This window comes from Ctenocephalides felis, unplaced genomic scaffold, assembly GCF_003426905.1.
Source record: "Ctenocephalides felis isolate EL2017-DRISC unplaced genomic scaffold, ASM342690v1 CF-g0.4_SCAFFOLD_01886, whole genome shotgun sequence".
NCBI classification, from domain to species: Eukaryota; Metazoa; Arthropoda; class Insecta; order Siphonaptera; family Pulicidae; genus Ctenocephalides; species Ctenocephalides felis.
In genome coordinates, this window is record NW_020538040.1 from 168,901,730 (window position 1) to 168,927,975 (window position 26,246).

The following is a 26,246-nucleotide window of genomic DNA, read 5'->3' on the forward strand; positions in this document are numbered from 1 at the left end:
TTTTTATCGATTTTTTTTCCTAACAGAAGTGTACTTATTATTGTTGATTATTAACGTTGTTAAGATTTAACCATGGCAACTTGCCCAAAGTTAAAAATAATATCAAAGGAATTGTGTAAGTGTGGAATTTCAATAGGATCAAGTGAGCACATTATTCCAGAACGCAACTCATTTGACGAAAACAGAAAAAAAATGTTGAAGAAATTTTCCTGCACGCTTATTAAACCGTCGAATTTGGTTTCAGTTTTACAGAATTCAAATTGTTATTTGTAAATAATTTGATCTCTCAAGAAAAGCGAAGAAAACTTCTAAGTGAAAACTATCTATATATCTTCTATATATATATAAAAATAAGTCGAGTTTTCCTTCCTGACGAAATAACTCCAGAACGCCCGAACCGATTTCGACAATTTTGCATTCGTTGGGAAGATCTCGGGCTCCGCAAGGTTTATAGCTAAAAAAAATTAGTGATGCATGGCATCGTGCCCTAATGCAAATTGCTGAAACTTCACGCACCGTAATTAAAAATTTGAGTAATGACATTAGTGAGAAATATCAGAATTACGCTTCGTTAAGTCAACGAGAAATTCTTGCCGCCAAGAAATTCAATCAAAAACTGCTGGCGATTTGGTGACATACCAATGATTCTGACTGGTCTTCCGTTTGACTTCAAACGATTGCAATTTCCAGTTCGCCTTGCGTTCGCAATAACAAGTCGCAAGGCCAATCTTAGTGTTTGCGGAATAAATTTCAAATAAATTATTTAAAAAAGCATTGTTTTTCACATGGGCAGTTTTACGTTGTCTGTTCACGAGTTGGAAAACCATCCGCTTTGTTTGTGTTTAACGTCAGACCAAAAAACAAAAAATGTGGTTTACCAAAGAGCACTTCAATGAAACGGATAATTTGCGGATTCACTTTCATTTACTTAGAGAAGTTCAACTAAAAAACACTTCATTTTTGTAATAGAAATAAATTCATTGCTGTTGTATAATAAAATCAAATTTTTTCCTTTTCAAATATAAAACAAACAAGAAATTTCTTCATCTTTATGACTGCATAGCAACCACATGGCGTTTTGACAGTATTTAGTACCATTTTGTATGAGAAGCGCAACGTAATATAGCCTCTACGAGACATTAATCTATTTTACGGCAGAATCGGCCCCTGAATATTTGCCGGATCAAGAACTTTTCATCACTGCTATCTTGCCAGGAACATAAATTAATAACAAATCCAAGCCTTATCTCATAATATATATCAGATTCTAAACTAAAGATACCTACTGCAATATTGCAAATCAATTTATTAAGGGTGATTTTATATCAGAAGCCGTAAATAAATTGACTTACCATGGTGCATAGGATGGATATCCAATAAGAATCGAAAGTGTCGTATGTTGAACAGCAAATTGAATAGGTTCGTAAAACGGGTTAAGCTTCGGCAATGGTTGCCGCAATATTACACCGAAGAATATATTGTGAAAATGTGCAGATTTTCTGCTTTTTAGCGAGCTGACGTGATACATGCAGAAAATTCGAATGCAATAACTGAATATTTGAATATCTTGTTCAAAAAGTATTATTTTTAGATTAGGAATTTAAGAATGTTAGCCATGAGAAAATTGGGTATTTAATATTACTATCAATGAAAAAGCTATCATTCATAAGCCTCTCTTTTTGTGTTGCAAAACTCTTCCTATGCAAAGTTTCTATGCAAATTTTTCAATAAATTTTGTCACAATTTTTAATAACCATTTTGTTTGCAAATTAAATATTCTACCTCTTTACCTCTTTCACAGCGCAATGCCAAATTTAGATTGATACATAGTGTATTGGCAAGTGAAATATAATTACGATGACATTTTGCGACATTTAAGAGAACAAATATCAATTTTAGTTCAAACAAATTATATATATATATATATATTTAGTCAATTAATATAATGAGAAAACTATTCAAATATTACCTGCTAAAGCCACACCTTGGTCCCAGTTGTAACAGTTAACGAGATCAAATTCAGATCTATAAAAAATGAAAAATTTATATTTAATACTATTCAAATATTATTAAGGTACTACATATATATGAAATCCTAGTAATAACAATATTTTATTAAGTATTTAATTTTAAACATAATATTCGAACAATACAATTTAAGCGATAATTAGATAGATAACTAAATGCACAATTTTTCAAGAATGATTAAAATTCAAATAGAACTGACAAATACTTGTTAAGAGTCACGTAATTTTTTATGATCTCAAACGAGTAAATTTTGCCCCAAATATATTGATATAAGCTTATTACTAAATCAATTCATCCAATTAGTGATCTCAATATGATATCAAGATAAAATAGCTGCAATGTATATTCACATCGCTATTAGAATGTATCTAATATTATCTCATAAAAGAAAAGAATAGTCAACCACTGGGTTGCCTTCTAGAAACACTAGGTTAAGGAATGTGCATCACAACATCTTATTGGATACATAATTTTTCTTGCTATTTAAATTTGAACAAAGATAAAACACACTACATTGATAATTTTAATATCTGTGCATATTCCATCATAAAACATCAGCAAAATTTTGGTTGAACTTAGAAATGTCTAAATTGAAAGCCAATCCAGTGATTGGCTGTCCAAACACAAAAACAAATAATAATACAACTGAAATTGTGAATAATATTTCTAGCACCTACCACAGTCGAAAATAATGTTCCAATTTTTCTAGAATTAAGACTATTTGGTATACTATAAATTTAAAATTACTATAATTTATTGACTTTGCAAGCGCTGTGCTAGGTTCCATCAATATTTGCATTTAATCAGGATTGCAAAATGGTATAAAAATTTTGAGTTTCATACTAAAAAAGTAAGTAACTAGTGGTGCATGGCATCGTGCCTTGAGGCAAATTGCCGAAACTTTCTGTACCAAATTAAAATTTTGAAAATCCGAATTATTTTCGATATTGAAATAAACTTTTTATTTTTTTTCCTAAAAAAAATTGTTTCGTAAACCATTTTTTAAACCATTCAAATCGGATGCTTATTTCTCTCAAAAACTGCGGTTTTTTGTACATTTTGCTCAGTATCGCCAAAATAGCTGGACCTATCTTTGCCAAAAACTAATCCTCATCATTGCAAATTGAATGTTTGGTTAGATCATTCAATTCGGATGCTCCATTCTCTCAAAAGCACGATTTCTATTTTCTGCACTCTTTGCTCTGTATCTTCGAAATGGCTGGACAGATTTTTGCCAAAAACTAATGAGCACATCTCCCTATTAATAGGAATCAAATGTTTTTTTACCATTCAAATCGGTTGAACCGTGCACCCGAAAACGTTGACGAAAAATTGTATTCATATATACATACACACACATCTATTTTTTTATAATTTTGAGGTATGCCAAAATGCTCAGTAACCTTCAAAACGTGAAGATATGCAAAAAATTTCAATTTTGATTTCTGAACGATTACAATAACTTACCCTACGGGAAGTTAAAAAATAAAAGTCTGGGATTCGATGTCAGTACCTCTTTCATGTCGAGCATCCCAGTTCCCATAACGTCTATCTTACAGCAACTTATTATTAAACTGATTCTTATTACAATGAATAAATTATCATCTTCAGTGATCTTGGCAGCAACTGCTCACGAAAATTAATTTATGAATGTGAACTTTCAATTGATACTATGTTCAAAGCAAATCAAAAACGAATATTACATAACACGCGTTAGAGTTGCATTATTAATTGACACATGCGCAGTATTACATGAAGCATATGTTAATAAACCGAAGATTTAATTATATGTTTAATCAGTGAACACCATTTCTGGTGTTTCGGAACAGCAATGGCATTTTGCACTTTATTATGCTCGCACCGAGTGTCTATGAACTTTACAAAGGCCATCTACTAACTGAAATTTATTTAATGCATATAATAGAAGGAATTAATTGAACGTGTTTTCAACCGTTCATATGAAGCTGCTGCGCAAAATTCCGCGAATATTCACTAAATTAAAAACTTTTTGCAAAAACCCGTTATGCATAGGTGAACAATGTATATCACAGGCGATGGAATTATTTTATACAAAGTTGGTTGCAGTCCTACAGATATAATATTTTAATAGAAAACGAATACTTGTGTAATTTTTTATTTGTCATTAATGATATCTAGAAACAAATTATAATTGATCTAGTATATTTTATATGTTAAAATAAATGCCAATCTGTAACTTCGGTATGATCATTTTTACCATTAGATTTATTCACTTTTAGTATAAAAATGTATGTAAGTTGTAAGATTTTTTCAACTGCATTTATATTCCAATATATATTGTGTAAGTATTACCTTTCTTATTTCAAGTCCTCGCTCTGGACAACCTGATATCGTGCACCAGCAATGTGCATTTTCACTTCGAACATATGTTTCCAATTGAAAATATCCCATTTCGGGCACTGCGGTGTGAAACGACAATGGGAAATCTCCCACTGCGTTGGAGTTTAGCTAAACACAAGGACCTGTCCCTGGAACCGGTCATTATTTATTACCTATATATATATATATATATATATATATATATATATCTTATAAATAAAATTCTTCTGTACGGGTGTATGATTTGATACTTACCCTGGATTTTGATAATTCTTTTTAGAGTTTGTCAAAGGAAATTTTTAAGTTTTAATGAACGATAAACCTATAGTAATATTGTAGAAATAAATGACAAAAATTATAAAAAAACACTTATCATTGTTTGACATTGAAAACATTTGAACTGACATCTGATAGAAATGTCAATTCATGTGAAATTTGTATTTAGCTGAAATTATGAGCCTAGATAATATTAAAATATAATATACAAGAAAAAAAATAATGTCTACATTATTATTGCCGAAAAGAAGGTGATTGTGCCAGAAATTAAAATAACATACAGTCAACAGTAGATGTTTGGCAGATGGAATTATATAAATCAGTTTAATAAATAACGCAGTAAGTCCAAATTCGCTTATATATTATTTTTAAACTTATGCATGTCAAATTTTGGTTTACTTTACTAAATTATTTAACAATACATAAAAATATTTCTACTTATTAAAAAAATGATTTAGAATTTTGTTTCGTGTGTCAAAAATTCATTTGTTTGGCATTGGATATGGAATATTTAGCAAGTTGATATTAGTTTGACGAGTGCTCATTAGAAAAAGACTTTACAAGTTAATTCACCTAAGATTTGAACAGAAACAATAATGTTTATTGAATTATTAGTAAGAAAAATGTACTTTAGAAATTGTAATTGCCAAAAAGCAACTAATATTTCGTACGAGATTATGAAAATTACAGATTAAATTATTGAAGCAATTATGTTCTGTGGTAAAATCAAGTGAGATATTTTTCTTTTACCGCTGATACTATATTATTTTTTCTAAATTTCTTATACTGCTTATGCTACACCATAAATGAATCACAAAGGCAGGACATCAAATAGGATATCAAAAAGTATAGGACAGGATATTAAAAAATTTGGAACTTTTGAATTGTAGACGTGGGTACACGACAACGTCTGTCGGGTTATCTAGTATATATAATTGAGTTATATTTTCATCAGTTAAATTCTGTTTGTAATGTTAATGAATATGAAATTATATGACGAAAATATTAATATTTCAAAAATATATTTAAAAATTCATATAAAAATATAATATTCATGTATGTATATATGTACGTGTATTCGTATCCAAGTGAATGAACTCATCTCAAAAATACAATTTCTTTTATTTCATTACTATTTCCCTTCATAATCCCTCTGTCGGTTATAGCGTTCCGTAAAAAAAGGTCATATTTTAGCTTGACTTTGCGTATTTTTACGATATGATAACAGCAAAATAATAATGTTCATCTCTAATGTTTTTTCTTTTTTAAAAAAATTCCTAAGTACTGCGCGAGCGATGCTGCTAGGAGGGAACTGAATAATTGACGCGTTCCGAGTCACTTGTTGATACAAAAAAGATACATCGGCTAGAGAAAATCAAAACATGGTAAAAAAATATGTATAAAAAAAACTAGTAGTGCATGGCATCGTGCCTTAATGCAAATTGCTGGAACTTCCCGCACCTAAAAATAAAATTTTTAAAAAACTTCAATTTTTTGAAAACTTTGAAAAAATTATATTTTTGCCAAGTTTGAAATGTTTTATAAAATTCCTTTTTATCATTTTTTTTTTTGAAGAATCATTTTTTGAACGCAATCGCGGTGCATAGCTGTTTTAGAGACGAATCACCGAAGCGCGCAATCGCCGCATGACTGTATTGTAAAATGTATTTATTTTTTCCTTTTTTTATTTGATTGCCGAAACCGCTGGATCTGTCTACCCAAAAATTTTACCAGTTGTTCATATAGTTAATACAAGTAAAATGTTTTCTGAATTATTCAAATCGGACGCTCCGTTATGTCAAAAACTGAAATACCATTTTTGGCACTTTTTGCCCCGTATCTCCGAAACGGCTAAACCTGCCTTTGCCAAAAGCTAATCAGCACGCCTCCTTATAAATAGGAATCGAATGTTTTTTGAATCATTCAAATCGGTTGATCCGTGTTCCCTAATTCGTCGATAAAAGTTTGTATTCGCACACACATTTTATCCAAGGTATGCCAAAATGTTCAGGAACCTCTGAAACGTGATGTAAAGATATATGAAATTTTTCATTTTCGATTTTTTTGCGATTACTAAACTTACCCTACGGAAAATTAAAAATGTTCGTGTTCAATGAGCTGTCGGAATGTACAGTCAAAGAGCTTGTTTTATTAAAAGACAAATCAATGGTTGTCCTTTCATTTTGAAATGGTTGTCCTTTACATAATTAAAATTGTAATTTTGCTTCAATTCCTCCAAGAGTAATTTTGTACTTGAAAACCTATTTGGTTCTATATTTTCAATGGAAGTAATGATTGATATCACGTTGTAAAAAGCGCTGGATTTGAAATCAACGGCTGAAAGGCTGAGAATGTTACCTTAAATTGCACTATAAACACCACTTGTTTCTTATAATACCATATTCTGTATTATGCATTGATGGCAAATTGAACAAGAAATTATTATGCTTTATAAAGTTACGGAATTAAAAAAAATAACAGAAATATTAATATTTAATGTTCCAGAAACAGAAAACGATAATATAGGTAGAAGAGTTTAAATTGCTTTTTGAAGATATTTTTAGACAATTCTGTCGAGATTTTACATAAAAATTCAACTAAATTAAATTATGACTGCGTGATAAAACTAACAATAATTTTTCTAACAACTATTGAGATGTTTTTTTTCAACATGTTATTATAATATACAATGTCCCTACCTAATACGGCTGACAATTGTAAATCAACAAATGTACTAAATGTCCTCCACTGGACAGTTGTAAATATTGTAGTAAATAATAAGAAAAAAAATCTTGAAATTTTTAACATATATATAACTTTGAACTAATTATAAAATAATATAAAATTATCAGTATTATTAGCCTTAGTTTAAATATAAAACATATTATTAATCTAAGATAATAGATTATCTGATTTTTAATGAATGGAGTTAATAGTAATTGAATGCATGACATGCACAATGCATTTTAATATTTTTATTGCACAAACTATATTTGTATAAAATATATATTCTAATTATGGATAAACGTAAACACAGAAAAATAAATAATTAAGTAAGCGTATAATGTTTGATGAAATAGTAATTTAAAAATACAGAAAAATAAATAATTAAGTAAACGTATAATGTTTGATGAAATAGTAATCACCTTCGTTGATTAAATTTCTTTAACCCCCACTTTGGACATCAAGTAGTTTAGTACTACTGTAACTGGTAAACCTGTTGAAGAGGTTACGTAAAGAGTAAATAATATATAAATCTGCAAGCAAGTCAATACATTAAGCAAATGCTGATTAAATCCCATTTTGAACGATTTAACGCGAAATTATTTCACAATTGCTTCTACTAATTAAAGGTGTATTGCACTTGCTTTGATCTCATTACTATCGGCAAAGCCAGGAATTACGCAATTCATAGAAATTGTTCGACATAATATATATATATATATATATATATTTATTTAGTTATATAAATACCTTTATTAGGGTGATCCTTAATATAACTATTTTCGAATTTCCTTGCTGCCAGACGCTCAAATGCTTCCAAATTGATAAAAATTAATTCTCTGAAAGTTTTAGCTCTCAACATTAACTTTAAGATACTCCGCACTGCATCCAAAGTTTATTGGTTCTTCTTCCTGAATAAATACTTCTTTTATAAAATATACCAAATTTTTGTTGTAATTTTTTTTATTCATAATCGAAATAAGCAAATAACATTGTTATTCTCAAAATTTGGATTCACTTATCTCTAAGTTATAAAATTCTAAAAATACAAATAGAACTTTACCCATGTTATCTTCATAAAATTTTGATAGGATTGCGGACTATCTTAAAATTAATATTCAAAGCTAAAACTTTCAGGGTATTTTTTTTATCATTTTGAAACCATTTGAGCCCTTGGGAGCAAAACAAATTGAAAATATCCATATTAAGGACCACCCTAATATATACTTGTATAATGATGAAAAATTGTAGAATTTGAGGCAGAATAACTTCCATTGATTATCACACCAAATATATTTATAACAGTAATAAATGAATAGATTTTGTTTGTAATTTTACTTTGTATTAGTCTACTTTTACTAACCATATAATAGGAATGGTTATAAAAAAATAATTGGGTAACCTTTTTTATTTAAAGTGAGGTAATACTAATTTTTATTGATACAGCAATACCGGGAAAGATAATTTTAACTTGGAAACACTGCTATCTATACTATGAAGTGAAAACTGATGTCACTACTGCTCAACATCAAGCTATCCGAACCGGGTAGCAAACCTGAAACTGCTTAATGATATCCCATACCTCTAACCACTAATCCACGGGGAAACATAAATCTCGAAGATAAGATTCTCCCAAGATTTAATAACAAGCACAAAACAGTACCTTTGTAATTTCTATTGTAAGAACAAAAAAATTTCTACCGCAATTATGATGTCACAAAAAAATTAGATGTTTAGCACAGAAATAAAAGGTAAACTATTAGATATTGTAAAGTCACTGTTAATTATCAATCAATGTAAATAAAAATAGCCTTTCGTGGGTATAGTTGTATATATATATATATATATATATATATATATATATATATATATAATAAAAATGACAACAAATACTTCGGGTATAGTTAATTAGTTATAATTGGATTGGACAAATACTGGGTCGCCATCCATTCAAAAAATCCATATAATGAAGTCAAAACAATTGTCAAAAGTCATATATATATATATATATATATATATATATATATATATATATATATATATGTATGTGTGTGTGTGTGTGTGAGTGTGTGTATTTTTACAGTAAAACCCCGTTAAAACGATTACCAAATTACCAAGAGTATGTTATACGAGAAATCGTATCAAGCATAATCATCTTAATGGGGTGTTTTATTTTATTCACTTTTTTTATTACAAATTATCTGAAAACAATATACTACAAACTTACATTTATACAGCCAGGTGGATTATGCAATATGTTTACAGTTCATTATTCAACACGTCAAAATAATAATTAATCGGCGTCAGATTTAACAAGTACGCAGCAGAAATAATATTACTTACTTTGAGACATTATTGCGTTTTATGTACAAAGTTTGTATGTTTCTATTCTGGCAATTTCCTGATAGAACCTAAAAGTAGAAAAGTAATGTAGAGGGCAATTCTGCGATAAAACAGAACTATTATGCTTCGAGTCTAAAATCGTATGTGTTGGTAGTCACAAACTGTAAAAAGGTATGGATTTGAATGATTCAAAAAACATTCGATTCCTATTGGTAGGAAAATGTGCTGATTAGTTTTTGGCAAAGGCAGGTTCAGCCATTACGGAGATACGGAGCAAAGTGTGCAGAAAATAGAAATCGAGTTTTTGAAAGAACGGAGTATCCGATTTGAATGATCCAAAAAATATTCAATTTGTAATAATTAGGAGAAGTGGTGTTTAGTTTTTGGCAAAGGCAGGTCCAGCCATTTCGAAGAAACAGAGATAAATGTGCAAAAAATGGCAGTTTTTGAGAGAACTAAGCATTCGATTTGAATGATTCAAAAAACTTACTGCTTGTTTTAACAAAATAATTGATTGTGGAAAAAACTTGTTTCAAATTATTCTATATTTATACCTGTAAAGTAGCTGAATGTACTCTGTTTACCTGTTTGCTATGAACAATAAATTAAAAAAAAATATTTCAAAAAAAATTTTTAAAGATTTTTTTTGTGTATCGAAAATAATTCAGATTTTAATTTTAATTTAGGCTAAAGATCTGAAGCTAACTTATATACTTTAAATAAATAATTTCAACTTTGTAATTCAGTTTATTTCTTCAAATAAATAAATATTAGACAATGTTACAGTATATTTATAATCTATTTAAAAACATTTATTATTCCTCGAACATTTCGTTACGCTGCGGGAAGTTCCAGCAGTTTGCCTAGAGGCACGATGCCATACCGCGCTAGTTAGATTATCGATAGGTAGTTGTGATTTTATTGGCAAGAAATTACAAAAAAAATCAATATAAATGTATACTTTTCAAAACCCGGGAAAATCCGGGACTAAAGATAAAATCCGGGACAAATATTGCTCATACAAAAACCCGGGACCTACATGAGAAATCTGGGACTGTCCCGACCAAAACGGGGGATGTGGTCACGTAAGTGACAAACGCCTGAAAATACATAGCTTTTTTCGATTTCGAGACTACCAACTCATATGATTATAGACCCAAAACATTTCTATTTTATCGAAAAATTGGCTTCTTAGTTAGTTTCAGCCTATTTCAGCAAGTTAGATACAAATTAATTTACGTATGGCTATTATTACCTTGCACTTTTATTCACGTTTGATTCGTTTGCACATCTAACTACGTCTGATGCAAAATCAACAATGCCTTAACAATGAATGCTCGACTCTTTCACCCCCTCCACCTACGTTGCCAAATTTATACCCGAATTCGCTATTCATATGTCTTGTACGGCTGATTGAAACAACCGATAACAATTGTTAACACAAAATTATTATATTATAATCGTTCCGATGTGCCCCAATAGATGGTAGTCAACAAATTGGAACAAACATTTAACATATGCAGTAAAATGCGTTTAATACGACTTCTTGCATAATACGTCACTTGACATCAATGACATATATTTGTATATATTTCTTAACGCTTAATACGATTTATCACCTTGTTTAATAAGCCAAAGCGAAAGCCATTGCCCCTTCAAGAAAAAATGCGATATTGAACGCCATCGATAAGAAAATACAAACAGCATATCAAGTTAAAGAAATAAATACTTCAACGATATTTTGTGGTGTTAAATGAAGTGTAGTTATCAGTTATATATATACGCTTATATATAACAAGCCCATTATAAATATAGAAAAAAATCAGCCAAATTATATAATTTATTAGTTATAAGTATAGTACCAAAGACATTACACTACATGGACTGCTACTCCTCATATGTTTTTCGTTGTATTTAGTGCTCAAACATAGATGGGTATGTGACGTCACATGTCTGAGCGATGATTGCCGACAATCGCGGAATCTTCCGATTCCGAGGGCCGATTCTGCCGCACAACAGACCAATGTTATGACAAGGCCATGTTACGCTCCAACTTTCATATATTATGCTACTGAATCATACTAAATACTATCAAATGTCATGTATTTGCTGTGCATTCAGTCGATTTACACATAAACTGCAACGTTACTTGTTTGTTTTGAAGTTGGGTCAGAAGGATCTTGTTATCTAAGATCGCTTTTTCGACATTTGTGCGGTTTCTAGGTTAGGTTTTCTATTTAGTAGAGAGATAATTGCATAGATGATCAAATGCTAAAGTAGTTTTTAGACTGGATATGTACTACTATGTTATAGCTTGGAATATAATATAATAGAAACATGATCATTCTCCATAGCGTTGCTCAAACATACTATTAGCTTATTTGATGAACCCGTATAATCCTACGCATACAATACGTGCGGGCTATAAATTTTGTAAAGGAAAGCCACATGTACGAATACTTCTAGCACAAATACGAACTTAAATGTACACATATCACAATTTATCATAGAAGACATAAAACTACATATATTATTACATATATACATTATTATTCCATTCCTGTATTTTAATCTCATCAATTTTCAAACTATTGAATGACTGCCACTGCGTAGTCGCTGGGTTTTCAAATCTTATATCTACACATTTGGCACCAAAATTTCTGAATGCCTCACTAGGCAAATTGTAGTTATATGAAAATAAAAAAAAATAGAAGAATGTTACTGGTTTATAATCGGATGAGTTCGTAATCACAAACTGTCAAAAAGCTATATCTTTGCTGTTCGAACGTTTTACATATAAAACTTAACCTCCAAAAGGCACAAATGTCTAACAATAATTATATCATAAGTGCAACTTTATGTTGTCACTTTGAAAACAACACGTGAAGTCTAACCAAAGTGAATATTTTGGAAGTTAGGTTTTATGTATAAAACGCTCGATCGAAGAAAAGATATAAAGATAACTTTTTGACGGTTTATGATTACCAACTCATAAAATTATATTTCCATAACATAACATTTGTATTTTATCCGAGGATTTGCCCCATAATTGTTATAATAGTTCAGGGATAACAAAGGTTTACCCATTAGATATTCTAACTACGATCTGAAATAGTTCAGTGTAGTAAAACCATTTTTACTTACTTTTTTTTTATTTATCAGATATCATACATATTATTAATATAACTTATGGTACAGATATTTGAACACAATTTCAATTTCGATCGATCTCGTATTGAACTGCCAATTACGCAATCTCCATATCTAGTTACCTAAATGTAATTATACACTTTTGGTCATTTGATATTTAACTTTTGCGTATTTGCCGAATCAGACTTGACTGAGCACGGCTCGTCGGAAACAATCTCAGGTAGAAATGAGAAAAGACAGACCATGCCAATACCAATACCATCATCTACTGTGAATTGAAATTGCTGATTCTATTGACCGACAAGTTTCCAGACCAGCCGTGCTCAGTCAACGCAAATATGATTTCCTGACAATTTGATAAAATCTTCATCATTTGTTGTATATGACGTCGTAGACAGATGAAGGAAGATGTGCAGCTACGAACGCCTGAATTTTCTCTGCTCTGGTGACTGGTGTGTATCGCTGCAACGGGAATGTACGCTGTACGGCATCAACCAGGGAACGGGTGACTGGCGTCAGATCTGCATCCTGGGATTCAGATGATGATTGAAACATTAGTTCAGATTTGATAAATTTCAATCCAAAATACTGTTAGTCCAAAAATTGCTTAGCAGTAGTTAGTTTACACGAGATTCCGTTAGTTGCCATGCGCACCTCCTGCTTCAACACCTATTGGTTAACTTTTGTATTTTTTTTTGTTTTTGTAAGTTTAGTATTAATAAGCTTCAGTCAACTGTTAGTCCAAAAATTGCATAGCAGCAGTTAATTTACAATAGATTCCGTTAGTTGCCATGTACACCTCTTGCTTCAACACCTATTGGTTAGCTTTTGTAACAATACAATGTTAAATTTTTGTTAATTTTGTGAGTTTAGTATTCATAGACTTTACTCGACGGATAAGCTCTGTTAACACGACGCTTGTTTTCTGAGTTGGATAGCATGCTTGATTTTGTCGTGCTAGATTTCATGCTAGTTTTTCAAGCCCGAGAAAGCTTGCTTGCTTTGAGTAAGATTTGTTTTATTTTTCTGGATTTTCAAATATGATAAACCACATGACAAAATACTGCTTCCTCATTAAATTTTTATTACTTCTGTAAGTTCAACATTAACCAGTTAATCGTGGCGTACTGATCGAACAGTATGTATTATCAGAGTCAAGCCATAACGTAAATGCGACAGTAAAATACCGGTAAAGACTAGAATTTTTTACAAAGTCTCAATAAGAATACAAAATCTTACTGTGGCGTAAAAAAAACATCCAAATATATTATAAGCCTACAAAAGGTGAATTATAAAAATTTATCAAAGTTTGGCATTATTAGAGTTTATCTTTCTACATGAACCGTATAAACATATTCCGTGTTTTATAATGATCACTGTTGACGTCCATTCGTAAATAAAATTCATTTACAAAATAGAATGAAATGTGATAAATACAATTGTAATACGATAACAACTAGTTATTGGTGAAAAGCAAAATATAGATTTTTGAAATAAACAATTGAAAATTTTAACTGAGTTAATGGGCCGCTTCTGCCGCATAACAGGCAAATGTTATAGCAAGACCATGTTACGCTCCAACTTTCACATATTATGCTACTGAATGATACTGAATACTGCCAAAATATCATGCATTCAGGCGTTTTACTCATAAACTGCAACATCACTCTTATGTTATGAACCTGAGTCAGAAAGACCCTGTTATCTAACATCGTTTTTTGACATTTGAGCGGTTTCTAGGTTATGTTTTCTATCTGGCAACCTGAGAAAATCGCCTGAGTGCACCCAGCCAGATAGCTTTTGTCAATATTTAGTACAAATTTGTATGGAAAGTTCTTGATAACATAGCTTTGCCATAACATTGGTCTGTTATGCGGCAGAATCGGTCCCAAAATTTGATTTTTTGTGATTAAGTCGAATATTTTACACGTATCGGAACGTTCGAGCAATTTTCCTTTGTAAAATGCCACATACAATTACTTGTTTCATTCCTGAAATTTTAGACTATGTTTTGTTTTTCTCAAAAATTTCAATTTTAATGGCCACTTATTTATACGCATGATGAGAATACTTGTCAATACATAAAATACTGCCACTTTCGTCATGACGTCTATACTCGTCATGACTGGTTAATAGACTTAAAACTGCTGTTAGTTCAAGAATTGCATAGTAACAGTGAATTTGCATAAGATTCAATCAATTAGTTGGATTGGATTATTAGTTAAATTACACATCTTCAAGCTAAATATGATGAATGGATTGGAATATTAGTTATTACACATATTGCTTCAAAACTTGTTAGTTTGCACTTCTGTAATAGCACTTATATTTACACCCATTTTGAAATTTATCAAAAATTTTTCAAACTATTGGTGAAAAAATCATGTTTTTTCAAGTTCGTTGATAAACTTTTAAAAACTATCTTAACCACGCCGATATTTGTCTCATTTCTCATGTACATCGCATTTTCCAAACTCGTATCAGACGTAATGCAAGATGTTGACATATTTTTCTCGTGCATTACCGAATTGAAATAGATCTACTGCAAGAGTATTTTCAATATTTTCACACTTATGATCGCAATTTGTCACTCAAGCAGAAATATACAAATATAACAAATATTTTCTCAATATCAGTTTACTGAAAAATGTGATAAATTTCAAAATGTCACAATAAATGTCAGGAATGTATTGACAAATGCGGTACTATGGGATACGTAAAGGGTACTGATCAATAAATACAATAGCAAAACGCCTTTGACCGCGAGATAAAAGACAATTTATTTATAAGTTGTAAAAGAAAATTATAAATGTCTTCTGTCTGTCCCACGTTATTGAGGTCAGCTCATCAAATAAAGAAGAAAAATATATTATAGATTTTTTATTTTTATTTCTCCCCCGTAATAAGTTTATCAGATTTTTTATTTTTAGAAACATATTCGTAAAATAATCCAGTCAAAAAATTTTATGTAAATTTAGAAAATATAATTAAATTGCTATTTTCAATATGTTACAAACTACACCAGGTAAAATTAACACTAAAGATGATGATTGTCTTACTAATGATTATATGTGGTTGGAAAAATAAAGATTTTTTTTTATTTTGTGTACTGCCGCAAAAAAATTAGTACAAATTTTCAAAATCAAAATTATTATAAGAAATCTACACACACACATGGTTTTTGTCCCAAAATTCCATCTAATAAATGAATAAACCACAAAGTTTTCTCATGTTCAATTAACATTAACAGCGTTTAGGAACTAGATATATTCCATCATCAGATTTTTTTTCAGAAACTAAATTAATAACTTCAAGATATCAAATTTGCAGGTAAATGATGCTTCTGAATTTCTAATATTTTTGAAACTTGAAACAAAGTTTTTAAAAGAAAATACGTTTGTTATGGATTTTCAAACATTGCTGTTTATCTCCCTATAGCTGCTTATACATCTTTATACTTCTACTTTCAAATATCATTGTTATAAAATTCTTTACTTGTTTTTGATATATCAGTGGTAGACCTTTTAACCCGCGGACCTTCAAGTCTACAAGTAAACGGTTATTCGGATTTTGATAATTCTTTTTAGAGTTTGTCAAAAGAAATTTTTAAAATTTAATGATCGATAAAACTATAGTAGCATTGTAGAAATAAATGGTAAAAATTACAAAAAAACACTTATCATTGTTTGACATTGAAAACATTTGAACTGTCATCTGCTAGAAATGTCATTGCACTTGAAATTTGAATTAAACTGAAATTATGAGCCTAGATAATATTAGAATATAATATACAAGAAAAATGTAATGTCATTATTATTGCCAAAAAGCAGCTGAGATGTGCCAGAAATCAAAATAATATAAGATACAATCAGCAGTATATGTTTGGCAGATGAATTATATAATTCAGTTTGATAAATAACGCAATAACTCCAAAAATGCATATACATCATTTTTTTATACTTATGCATGTCGCATTTTGGTTTACTTTACTAAATTATTTAGCAATACAGAAAAATATTTCTACTTATTAAAACAATTATTTAGAATTTTGTTTCATGTGTCAAGAATTCATTTGTTTGGCATTGGATATGGAATATTTAGCAAGTTGATCTTAGTTTGACGAGTGATCATTAGAAAAAGATTTTATAAGTTAATTCACCTAAGATTTGAACAGAAACAATAATGTTTATTAAATTATTAGTAAGAAAAATGTACTTCAGAAATTTTAATTACCAAAAAGCAACTAATATATTATATTACAGCAATTATTTTATGTAGTAAAACCAAGTGTGATATTGTTCTTTTACCCCAGATACAATATTATTTTTTTTGAATTTCTTATACTTCTTATGGTACAACTATAAATGAATCACAAAGGCAGGACATCAAATAGGATATTAAAAAGTATAGGATAGGATATTAAAAAAATTGTAACCTTTGACTTGTAGAAGGGTACAGGAGACCTTCTGCCGGGCCATATATATATATATATATATATATATAAGCACATGCATTTAAATGTATTGATATAATTATTAATCAATCGTTTCGATAGGTTATAATTTCACTTTGAAACATATTTGCTTTCTACGTGATGTAAGTAGTAGGTTGATATGTTTCATCGCCTAAAAGAATTTTGAGCAACTCACCGGTCCTTTGACGAATTTCTCAAGGGATCGCAAAGCCTGCTCAAAATAATCTTTCCCGTAGAGTTTCCTCTGCTCCTGACTGAGTTGCTCCCACATGTCCTTTGCCTGAAACCCATCAAGAAAATGCTTTTTTTACTTATCTAATTCACTGCGGTATTTTCTTCAGAAGTTCTACATAAAAACATTTTTTACCCTTATTCAATATGATCCTTAAAAGGTTTGGTAAAGATGTTTGTGAAATTTTTATTGCAAGTAATAAATTTTTAATTATTTATTCATTCAGAATAGGTCATACGTTATAAGCTGATAGTGATGCAAATACATTCTTTACTCTTGAGCTTAATTTTTATAATCAATATGGCTATTTTTTTCCACTTCTATGTGAGTTCTAACTATACGAAATGTTGCCATACTAGTGGTGTAGGGCATCGTGCCTTAAGGCAAATTCGAGGAATATTAAATGTTTTCAAATAGATTATTACTAAATACTGTAACATTGTCCAATATTCATAAGATTTAAATAAACTGAAGTGCAAAATTAAAATTATTTATTTAAAGTATATAAGTGAGCTTTAGAACTAGAGCTAGAATTAAAATTAAAATCTGAATTATTTTCGATATGCAAAAAAAAAATCTGATTTTTTTTTTAATTAAAAAAGCAATTGTTTTATCAACACAAGAAGAAAGTTTTTTGAATCATCCTAATCGGATACTTAGTTCTCTAAAAACTGCTACTTTTGTACATTTAGCTTTGTATCTATGAAATGGCTAGACCAGCCTTTACGAAAAACTAATCATTACTTCTTCCAATCATTTCAAAATGAACGTTTTTTTGGATACTCCGTTCTTTCAAAAACTTGATTTCTATGTTCTGCACTGGACCTCCCTTTGCCAAAAACTAATCAGCACATATTTTTATCAAAAGAAATCGAATGTTTTTTGAAACATTCAAATCGGTTGATCCGTGCGCCCGAAATCGTCGACACAAAATTGCTTCCACACACCCATACACACATCCATTTTTTCTGAGATATGCCAAAATGTTCAGAAACCTCTAAAACGTGAAGATATGCAAAAAATTTCATTTTCGATTTTCGGCCCATTACTATAATGATATGCTGTCAATAATAATATAAACAGTATATTATAATATTATTTTTATGGTTGAATACTTGTAAGTCTGTAATTACCTACTGAAGTACAGGTGATTGATTTAAAGTTTCCAACTGCAAAGTTTTATTATAAGAGCTTAAATATTCGATTTGCATTTTAAAATGAAATAAGTATTCATTTTTATCGTAAGTTTCAATTACAAATATTAAACAGATTAATATTATATAAATCTTGAATTATACTTTTAGAAAATATAGTATGAGATTATATATATATATATATATATATATATATATATATATGTTTAATTTGAGTTTAATAATCGGGCGTAACATCAATAAAAATAGTATGAGTTTTTTTTTTTTAAATTTATTTATTTAAAATCCATACGTTTCGGCTAGCATCTTAGCCATCATTCAGTGGTAATCAAGTTAACTATAAAAATTGAAACTAAATAAATTATATGAAAGGAAATTTTGTGGAAAAACAATAATAATAATAATAGTAATAAAACACTTACAATTTTGTATCCTAATATAGCATATGAAACCATTATTAATCCATGGTATGAGTATGTGCACATTGATAAGATATATATTTTTTAACACAAACATCACAAATGGTAAAACACACTAATAATCATGATAACTTAACAAGTTGTCGAAACTATGTATTTACTCTTTGGAGTTTAGGATAGAAATGTCACATTTTTCTCAAAGCAGTTTTTAGCATGTGTTGATATTTTTTGGAAAATTTAAAAGGCGATGGGATTTTGTTATTTTTTAAGGAATTTTGACACGCTATTAAGAAACCACGTGTTCGTTTCGATAAGGGCCGTATTGTCATTGCGTTTATTTATGACTCTGTCGTTATGTAATTGTAAAAACAACCCCTCAGCGAATCTTCTTTTAATTGTATTCTCTTCAAAATGTAAAATTTTAGGGTTAAAAAAATCGATATTATGATTTAAATTTTTAATATGCTCAGTTAACATTGTTTTAAATTGCTTAGGATTTTTTGAATTATTTTTGTGTTGATTAAGGCGTTTACTCAGGTTTTGGCTAGTTTCTCCAATATAAAAGAGTTCGCAATTAGAGCAATTAATTTGATATACTAAATTCCTGAGGCGGTCAAAATTGAACTTAGATTTCATTTGTGTAAAAATTGAACTAAGGGTTGCATCACAATTACATACCAACAGAATGCCACATTGTTGAAATAGTTTTTTCCACGAGAAATATAAATCTTTTACGTACGGCAGGCAAATGACACCAGTATATGATTCTAAGTCTAAGCGGTTTTTATGGTCTGTGAGGTCTTTTTGTTTGTTAAAAATGTAACTGCGTCTGTTATTTATGACCGAGTTGATTATGTTCGTAGGATATGAGTTGTTTTTCAGTGTGTTTATAACCAGGTCAATGTTCGTGTCCCAGAAGTTTTTGTCAGATAGTAATATGGCGTGGTCTGTTAAATTTATTATTGTCGCAATTTTCATTTTAAGAGGGTGGTATGAGTGGTAATTTATGTATCGTCCGGAGCTAGTTGGTTTCTGGTACCAGTTAGTAATTAGTCGGTGGTCATTTGTACGTATGAGTCTGATGTCTAGAAAGCTAATCGAATTCATTGTCTCTAATTCTACGGTAAACTGTAGTTTTTTATTAAAATTGTTAAAATTATCAGTAAATATGTTAATGTCTTCTTCCGGAATACAAGTAATGATATCGTCTACATATCGGTAATAAAAGATTTGTTTATTGTAATTATTAAAAATTTTGTTTTCTACTAATTGTAAGGAAATTTCTACTAAAGACGGAGATGCGGGAGATCCCATTGGGGTGCCAAAAATTTGGTAATAAAATGATCCATTAAATTCAAAATAGGTGTTAGAGACAATGAATTTGATGATTTCTCTAAACCAATGTAAGGATAGTGTGGTGTGAGGGCTAATTTCACTCCAATTAAACTCCAATATTAAACTCAAATTAAACATATATATCAACATCAAATTCAAGACTATTCAAATATATATATATATATATATATATATATATATATACATACATATATCAATCAAAAGTGGGTGCGAAAGCTAAATTAATCGCCAATTTATTAACAGGCCATTACATTTCTAACTACTGGGAGCAAAAGGGCTATTTTCATTTGAAAACATAATTTAATTCTATATTTTTAGCTAAAAAGCAAAATCTCTGCAATTATATTTATAGCACAGGTATTTATAGTAGTCACTTAACAATATTTAAATATATGTTTTATATACGTGAACGCCACGGTATTTAATTTTATGGTTTTTATCTCTGGAATTTTACTACTTGTCATTACTTGTAAAATAATAATTTTTTTCTGTTTTTAGATTGTTTGTGGAAGTACGAATAAATTTCTTGTGAAAATATATGGGTTTAAAAAAAATTATATTAATTTTGTAGCTTCAAGGTGATAATAAGTCTATTTCATTTCGGACCTTTTTTTCAGAATAAAAAAATAAAATTCTTTTCAAAAGTTTTTTTTTTAATAATTTAAATTTTCTCAAAAATCTAATTCATTCAAAGTTAAAAAAAAAACTTAATCTTTTTAAAAAATAATAATTTTTGATACGGGCCAATTCCAGCAATTTGCCTTAAGGCACGACGATGTCATACACCACTAGTTGAATTATTCTTTTTTTTTGGTTTATTTTTTATAGCAAACTGTACACAGTATGTTGAATCATTCAAATCAGATGTTACGTTTTTCCAAAAACTGTCATTTTTTTGCTCTGTATCTCAAAAACGACAGGATCTGGCTTTGCCAAAATTTAATCGGTACGTCTGGCTGTCAATACAAAACGAATGAATAATTCTAATCTGTTTTCTCAAAAACTGTCCATTTTGCACTTTCTACCCAGTATCTGCAAAACGCCTGGACCTGCCTTTGCCAAAATCTAATCACCTCTTTTTGCCATCATTATGAATCAAATGTTTTTGAAGCATTCAAATCGGTTGATCCGTTCTTCTAAAATCTGACATTTTTAGCACTTTTTAGCTTCATATCTTCGAAGCCGCTGATCCAAAAACAAATCAGCATGTCTCCCTATCAATAGGAATCGATTGCTTTTTGAATTTTTCAAATCGGTTCATCAATACGCCCAAAATCGTCGACGAAAAATTGTCTCACATATACACACACATCCATTTTTTCTGAGGTATGCCAAAATGTTCAGAAACCTCTGAAACGTAAAGATATGCAGAAAAAATTATTTTCGATTCTTGGCCCATTACTATAACTTACCCTATGGGAAGTGAATAAATCTAGAAAAATCGTATATATTCCAGTGCACTCTTTCATACATTTCCTGAAGAAAAGGAATCATCTACAAAGATTGTCAGGAACATTTATATTTGGATTAAATTGAATTTCTTGTGCAAAATCCCTTACCATCCAAGTTACATTTTCTCCCACTTAGCAAATTTGTCGAAGCACGTGAACTTTCGAAAAACTGTTATCCCAAAGTTTTTGCAATTAGCGGTCGGTTATCGATTGTTACCGGACTCTTTGTCTTCTGGCGATCCCGAATAGGTAACAATTCCGCTAGTGTAGTGACGTAGTAGCCACGTCGGCCGCCCTGCCTGGGTTATCCGTTATAGGACACCCTACGCAAAATCCGAGGTCGACTTACATACCCCATATAAAGTTTCAACAGGCGGCTTGCTTGTCCTTGTTATGCATAATGCATTGCTTTTATTAAGATCAGGCGAATATTTTAACATATTAAAAAATACAATGAATTTTCGAACTCGTTTGCTTATAATAAGCCAATTCTAATTGTGTATGACATCGTGCCTTAAGACAAATTGCTGAAACTGTTCGTACCAAAAATTGAATTTTTCAAAAAAGATCAATTTTTTTTTTCAACTTTGAGAAAAATTTTTGAAAAAATTGAATTTTTAGAAAAAAAAACTTTTGGATTTTTTTTTAAATTTTGGAAATTTTGAACTTTTTTACACACACACACATACATCCAAATGGCATACAAAGTTTGCCAAAATGTTCAGAAACCTCTGAAACGTGAAGATATATAAAAAATTTCAATTTCAATTTTTTTGCGATTACTATAACTTACCCTACGGGAAGTTAAAAACATCCACAACAATTGACTATTATCAATAGCATTAAAATAAACAAAATCTGCAAATCGCAAAGTACTATTTTAATCATAAAATTTTTTAAGTAAGTATAGATACCAACTAGTGGCTTTAAGGCAAATTGATAAAATTTTCCGTACCAAAAATTAAAATAAAAAAAAATTTAAAACTTTGAAAAAAATTAGATTTTTGAGAATTTTGGATTTTTTAAAAAAATTGACTTTTTTGAAAAATGTGATTTTTTTTAAATTTCGAATTTTTTTTTACTTGTTTTTTTCTGAAAATTTTGAACTTTTTTTCAAAGCAATCGTGCTGCGTGGCTATTTAAGAGAAGAATTATTAAAGCGCGTAAGCGTCGCATCGCAGTCTAACGGATAGAAATTGGTACGGAACCCACAGAAATGTAAACAAAATGCATACTTATTATTAAAATCTCCATATTACATCTGATAATTTGATGTACATATATCTAATGATCATTTTTGACCACCAAATGGTATTTTTTTTTACTTTTTTTACTTGATTTCTGAAAATTTGATGTTTTTTTCATTCATTTTGTCAATACAAATATATATTATTCAAATTGAACGCTCCGTTCTCTCAAAACTTGAATTACCATTATCAAAAACTAATCAGCACGTCTCCTTATCAATACAAATCGAAAGTTTTTTTGAATTATTCAAATCGGTTGATTTGTGTTACCGAAATCGTCGACAAAAATTTGTATCCGCACACACACACACAACCATTTTTTCTAAGATATGCCAAAATGTTCAGAACCTCTGAATCGCAAAGATATATAAAAATTTTCAATTTCAATTGTTTTGGGGTTACTATAACTTACTCTACGGGTATAGCTCAATGCTATTCTCAATGACATTGAGACAAACAAAATCTATAAATGGCAAAGTACTATTTTAAACATAAAACTATAAAAGGAAGTATGTTGAGCAAAAATAAGTAATCTAGATCATATTTTAATATAGTAAACTTTAAATAACTTCTAAAAATTCTTTATGAAATGGAAAATTATATTGAATTGACGTACGAAAGTTGATATGATAGCTATCACATACACGAAAATAGATGCACTACTTTCGATAAAAGAGATACATATCATTTCTTGTCATCGTCTGGAAAGACCTGGATACATTTATTACATTTCTAGTATACGAGAAAATGATGCTGTATGTAGATGTTAATAGTGGAGCTAGCAAACATTTTTAAAATTCCAAATAACGAAAACAAAAAAAATCAAGCATTTGATATGAGAAAAACACAGCTTTAATATGAATATTAACTGCCGGACACAAAATTTGAAGATATGCTGGGCTAATTATTTCTGTGAATTCTTCACCGTGAAAACTTTGAAACTTTTTACTTCACTGTATTTTATTGCAAAAAGTTATTCCTAAAATAATTATATTTAACATTTTCGAAAGTATGAAATAAGCTTTAGATTCCTAGATTTAATCTTTAAATTTCCTTAGGGTAAGTTATATAGTAGCGTCAAAAAAAAATTTTTTTTTTCATTTCTTCACGTTTCGTCGGCGATTTCGAGAGCACGGATCATCCGATTTGAATGATTCAAAAACATTCGATTTCTATTGAAAAAGAAATGTGCTGATTACTTTTTGGCTAAAGCAGGTCCACTTGTTTCAAAGATACAAAAAAGGGGCAAAATGGCAACTCAGTTTTAGAGAGAATGGAGGGTCTGATTTCAATTATTCAAAAACATTTCCAATCCAGAATTGACTGAATTTTTGGGAAGGCATGTCCAGTGGTTCCGTGGAATCAAAATGAAAAGTATAAAAAAATGACAGTAGGCGGTCAAAAACTAATATTATACATATACACATCAAATTATCAGATATTTCATAGAGAATTTAAAAGTAGCTACAATAATTGTTTTTATGTCCATGGGTTATATAATTCAAACAAAGCCTTTGACATATTTAACAGTATGGATCAACCGACTTGAACAAGTTTCTAAATTTTCCAGAAATTACAAAATTTTCAAATAATTTCAAATAAATTTAAATTTTTCAAAAAGTCGTTTTTTTTCAAACATTTTAAAATTCTCCAAAAGATCTAATATTAAAATTTAAAAAAAAGTTAAACTATGGTATGAAATTACGATGCCATAGACCACTAATTGTTACACAGTACGTAAAGAGACCACATCACAGTCAGTAAAATCATTTCCCGTTTTCCACATTATAAGTATCAATATTATATTTTGATTGAATATTCAATATTCACATTTTAATTCTGACTTTGAAAATATCTATTATCCCACAATATGCACCAGACCTTCTACTAATCGTGTGCGTTAAAGTAACTTTAACGAAATACAGATACTCACATTTTGTTCAAGATTCTGAATGTAAGATGTAATATGTATGTCAAAGTACTACGTCATATATTTATAAACCAACCTGGTATCGAATTTATAACTGAAAGATACTGACTTTATTAAGAGATAAACGATTTCCATGGAAAACAGCTACGCGATTTTGCAGAAATATCATTAGCGAATATAATTTACCGCAATGTGCAAATTTAATCTAACCACTGCGATGACATTGAATTGCGATATGCAACAGTAGTTAGAAGCATCATACTGCGCATCACGATGTATTAAAATTTGATATGGTTGAAAGTTTGTGGTTAATCGCGTGTTCCAATTATTTTAATTATTTACGGGTAATATAATCATTTTTTAATTAATAGGCGAAGCGTGTGCAACACTAGCAATGACGCCTCCCCTATATAGCAAGGGTAGGCAAACTTAGGTTCTGGAAAAATTTATTCATGAAACCCATATGTCGCTTAATTTTTTAGAAGGCGACCCAATGATTAGCCAAGAATAATTTAAAAAAAAAAAATTAGTAGAATTATTAGAAATAATCTTTTTTTTAATTAGATGCAAAACAATGCCTGTAAGAGCAATATGGATGATTTATAGATGTTATTAACTTACCGTAGGGCAAGTTATAGTAAATGGCAAAAAAATCGAAAATGAAAATTTTTATATATCTTAACGTTTCAAATCCTTCTGAACATTTTAGCATACCTTAGAAAAGATGGATTATGTGTGTGTGTATGTGTGTGTGTATGTGCGTGTATGTGTGTGTGCGGATACAAATTTCGTCGACAACTTCGGGAACACGGATGAAAGCAATTTGAATAATTCAAAAAACATTCGATTTGTATTGATAGGAGACATGCTGATTAGACGTGCAAAGGCAGGTCTAGCCGTTCCGAAGATATGGGGCAAAAAGTGCCAAAAACGGTAACTCAGTTTTTAAGAGAACGGAGCGTCCGATTTCAATAATTCAAAAAACATTTTACTTGTATTAACAAGATGAAGAACTGTTCTAATTTTCATGAAAGCAGGTCTAGCGGTTTTGGAGATCTAGTAAAAAAGTTAAAAAAAAATGCATTCGGCGGTCAAAAATGATTA

The 26,246-nt window shown here is 29.8% G+C and overlaps 1 protein-coding gene across 1 annotated transcript in view; it reads right to left on the bottom strand.

Annotated features, from left to right (window-relative positions):
• Positions 1-12,907: 12,907 nt before the first annotated feature.
• LOC113377296 (D-beta-hydroxybutyrate dehydrogenase, mitochondrial) overlaps positions 12,908-26,246 on the bottom strand; it is an 87,284-nt gene continuing 73,945 nt past the window's right edge. The window contains exons 6-7 of the mRNA XM_026617556.1: positions 17,525-17,633; positions 12,908-13,400 (exon numbers count right to left, since the gene is read on the bottom strand). Coding sequence (XP_026473341.1) covers positions 13,249-13,400; positions 17,525-17,633 — 261 coding nt within the window. The 3' untranslated portion in view covers positions 12,908-13,248. The remainder of the gene's footprint in view (positions 13,401-17,524; positions 17,634-26,246) is intronic.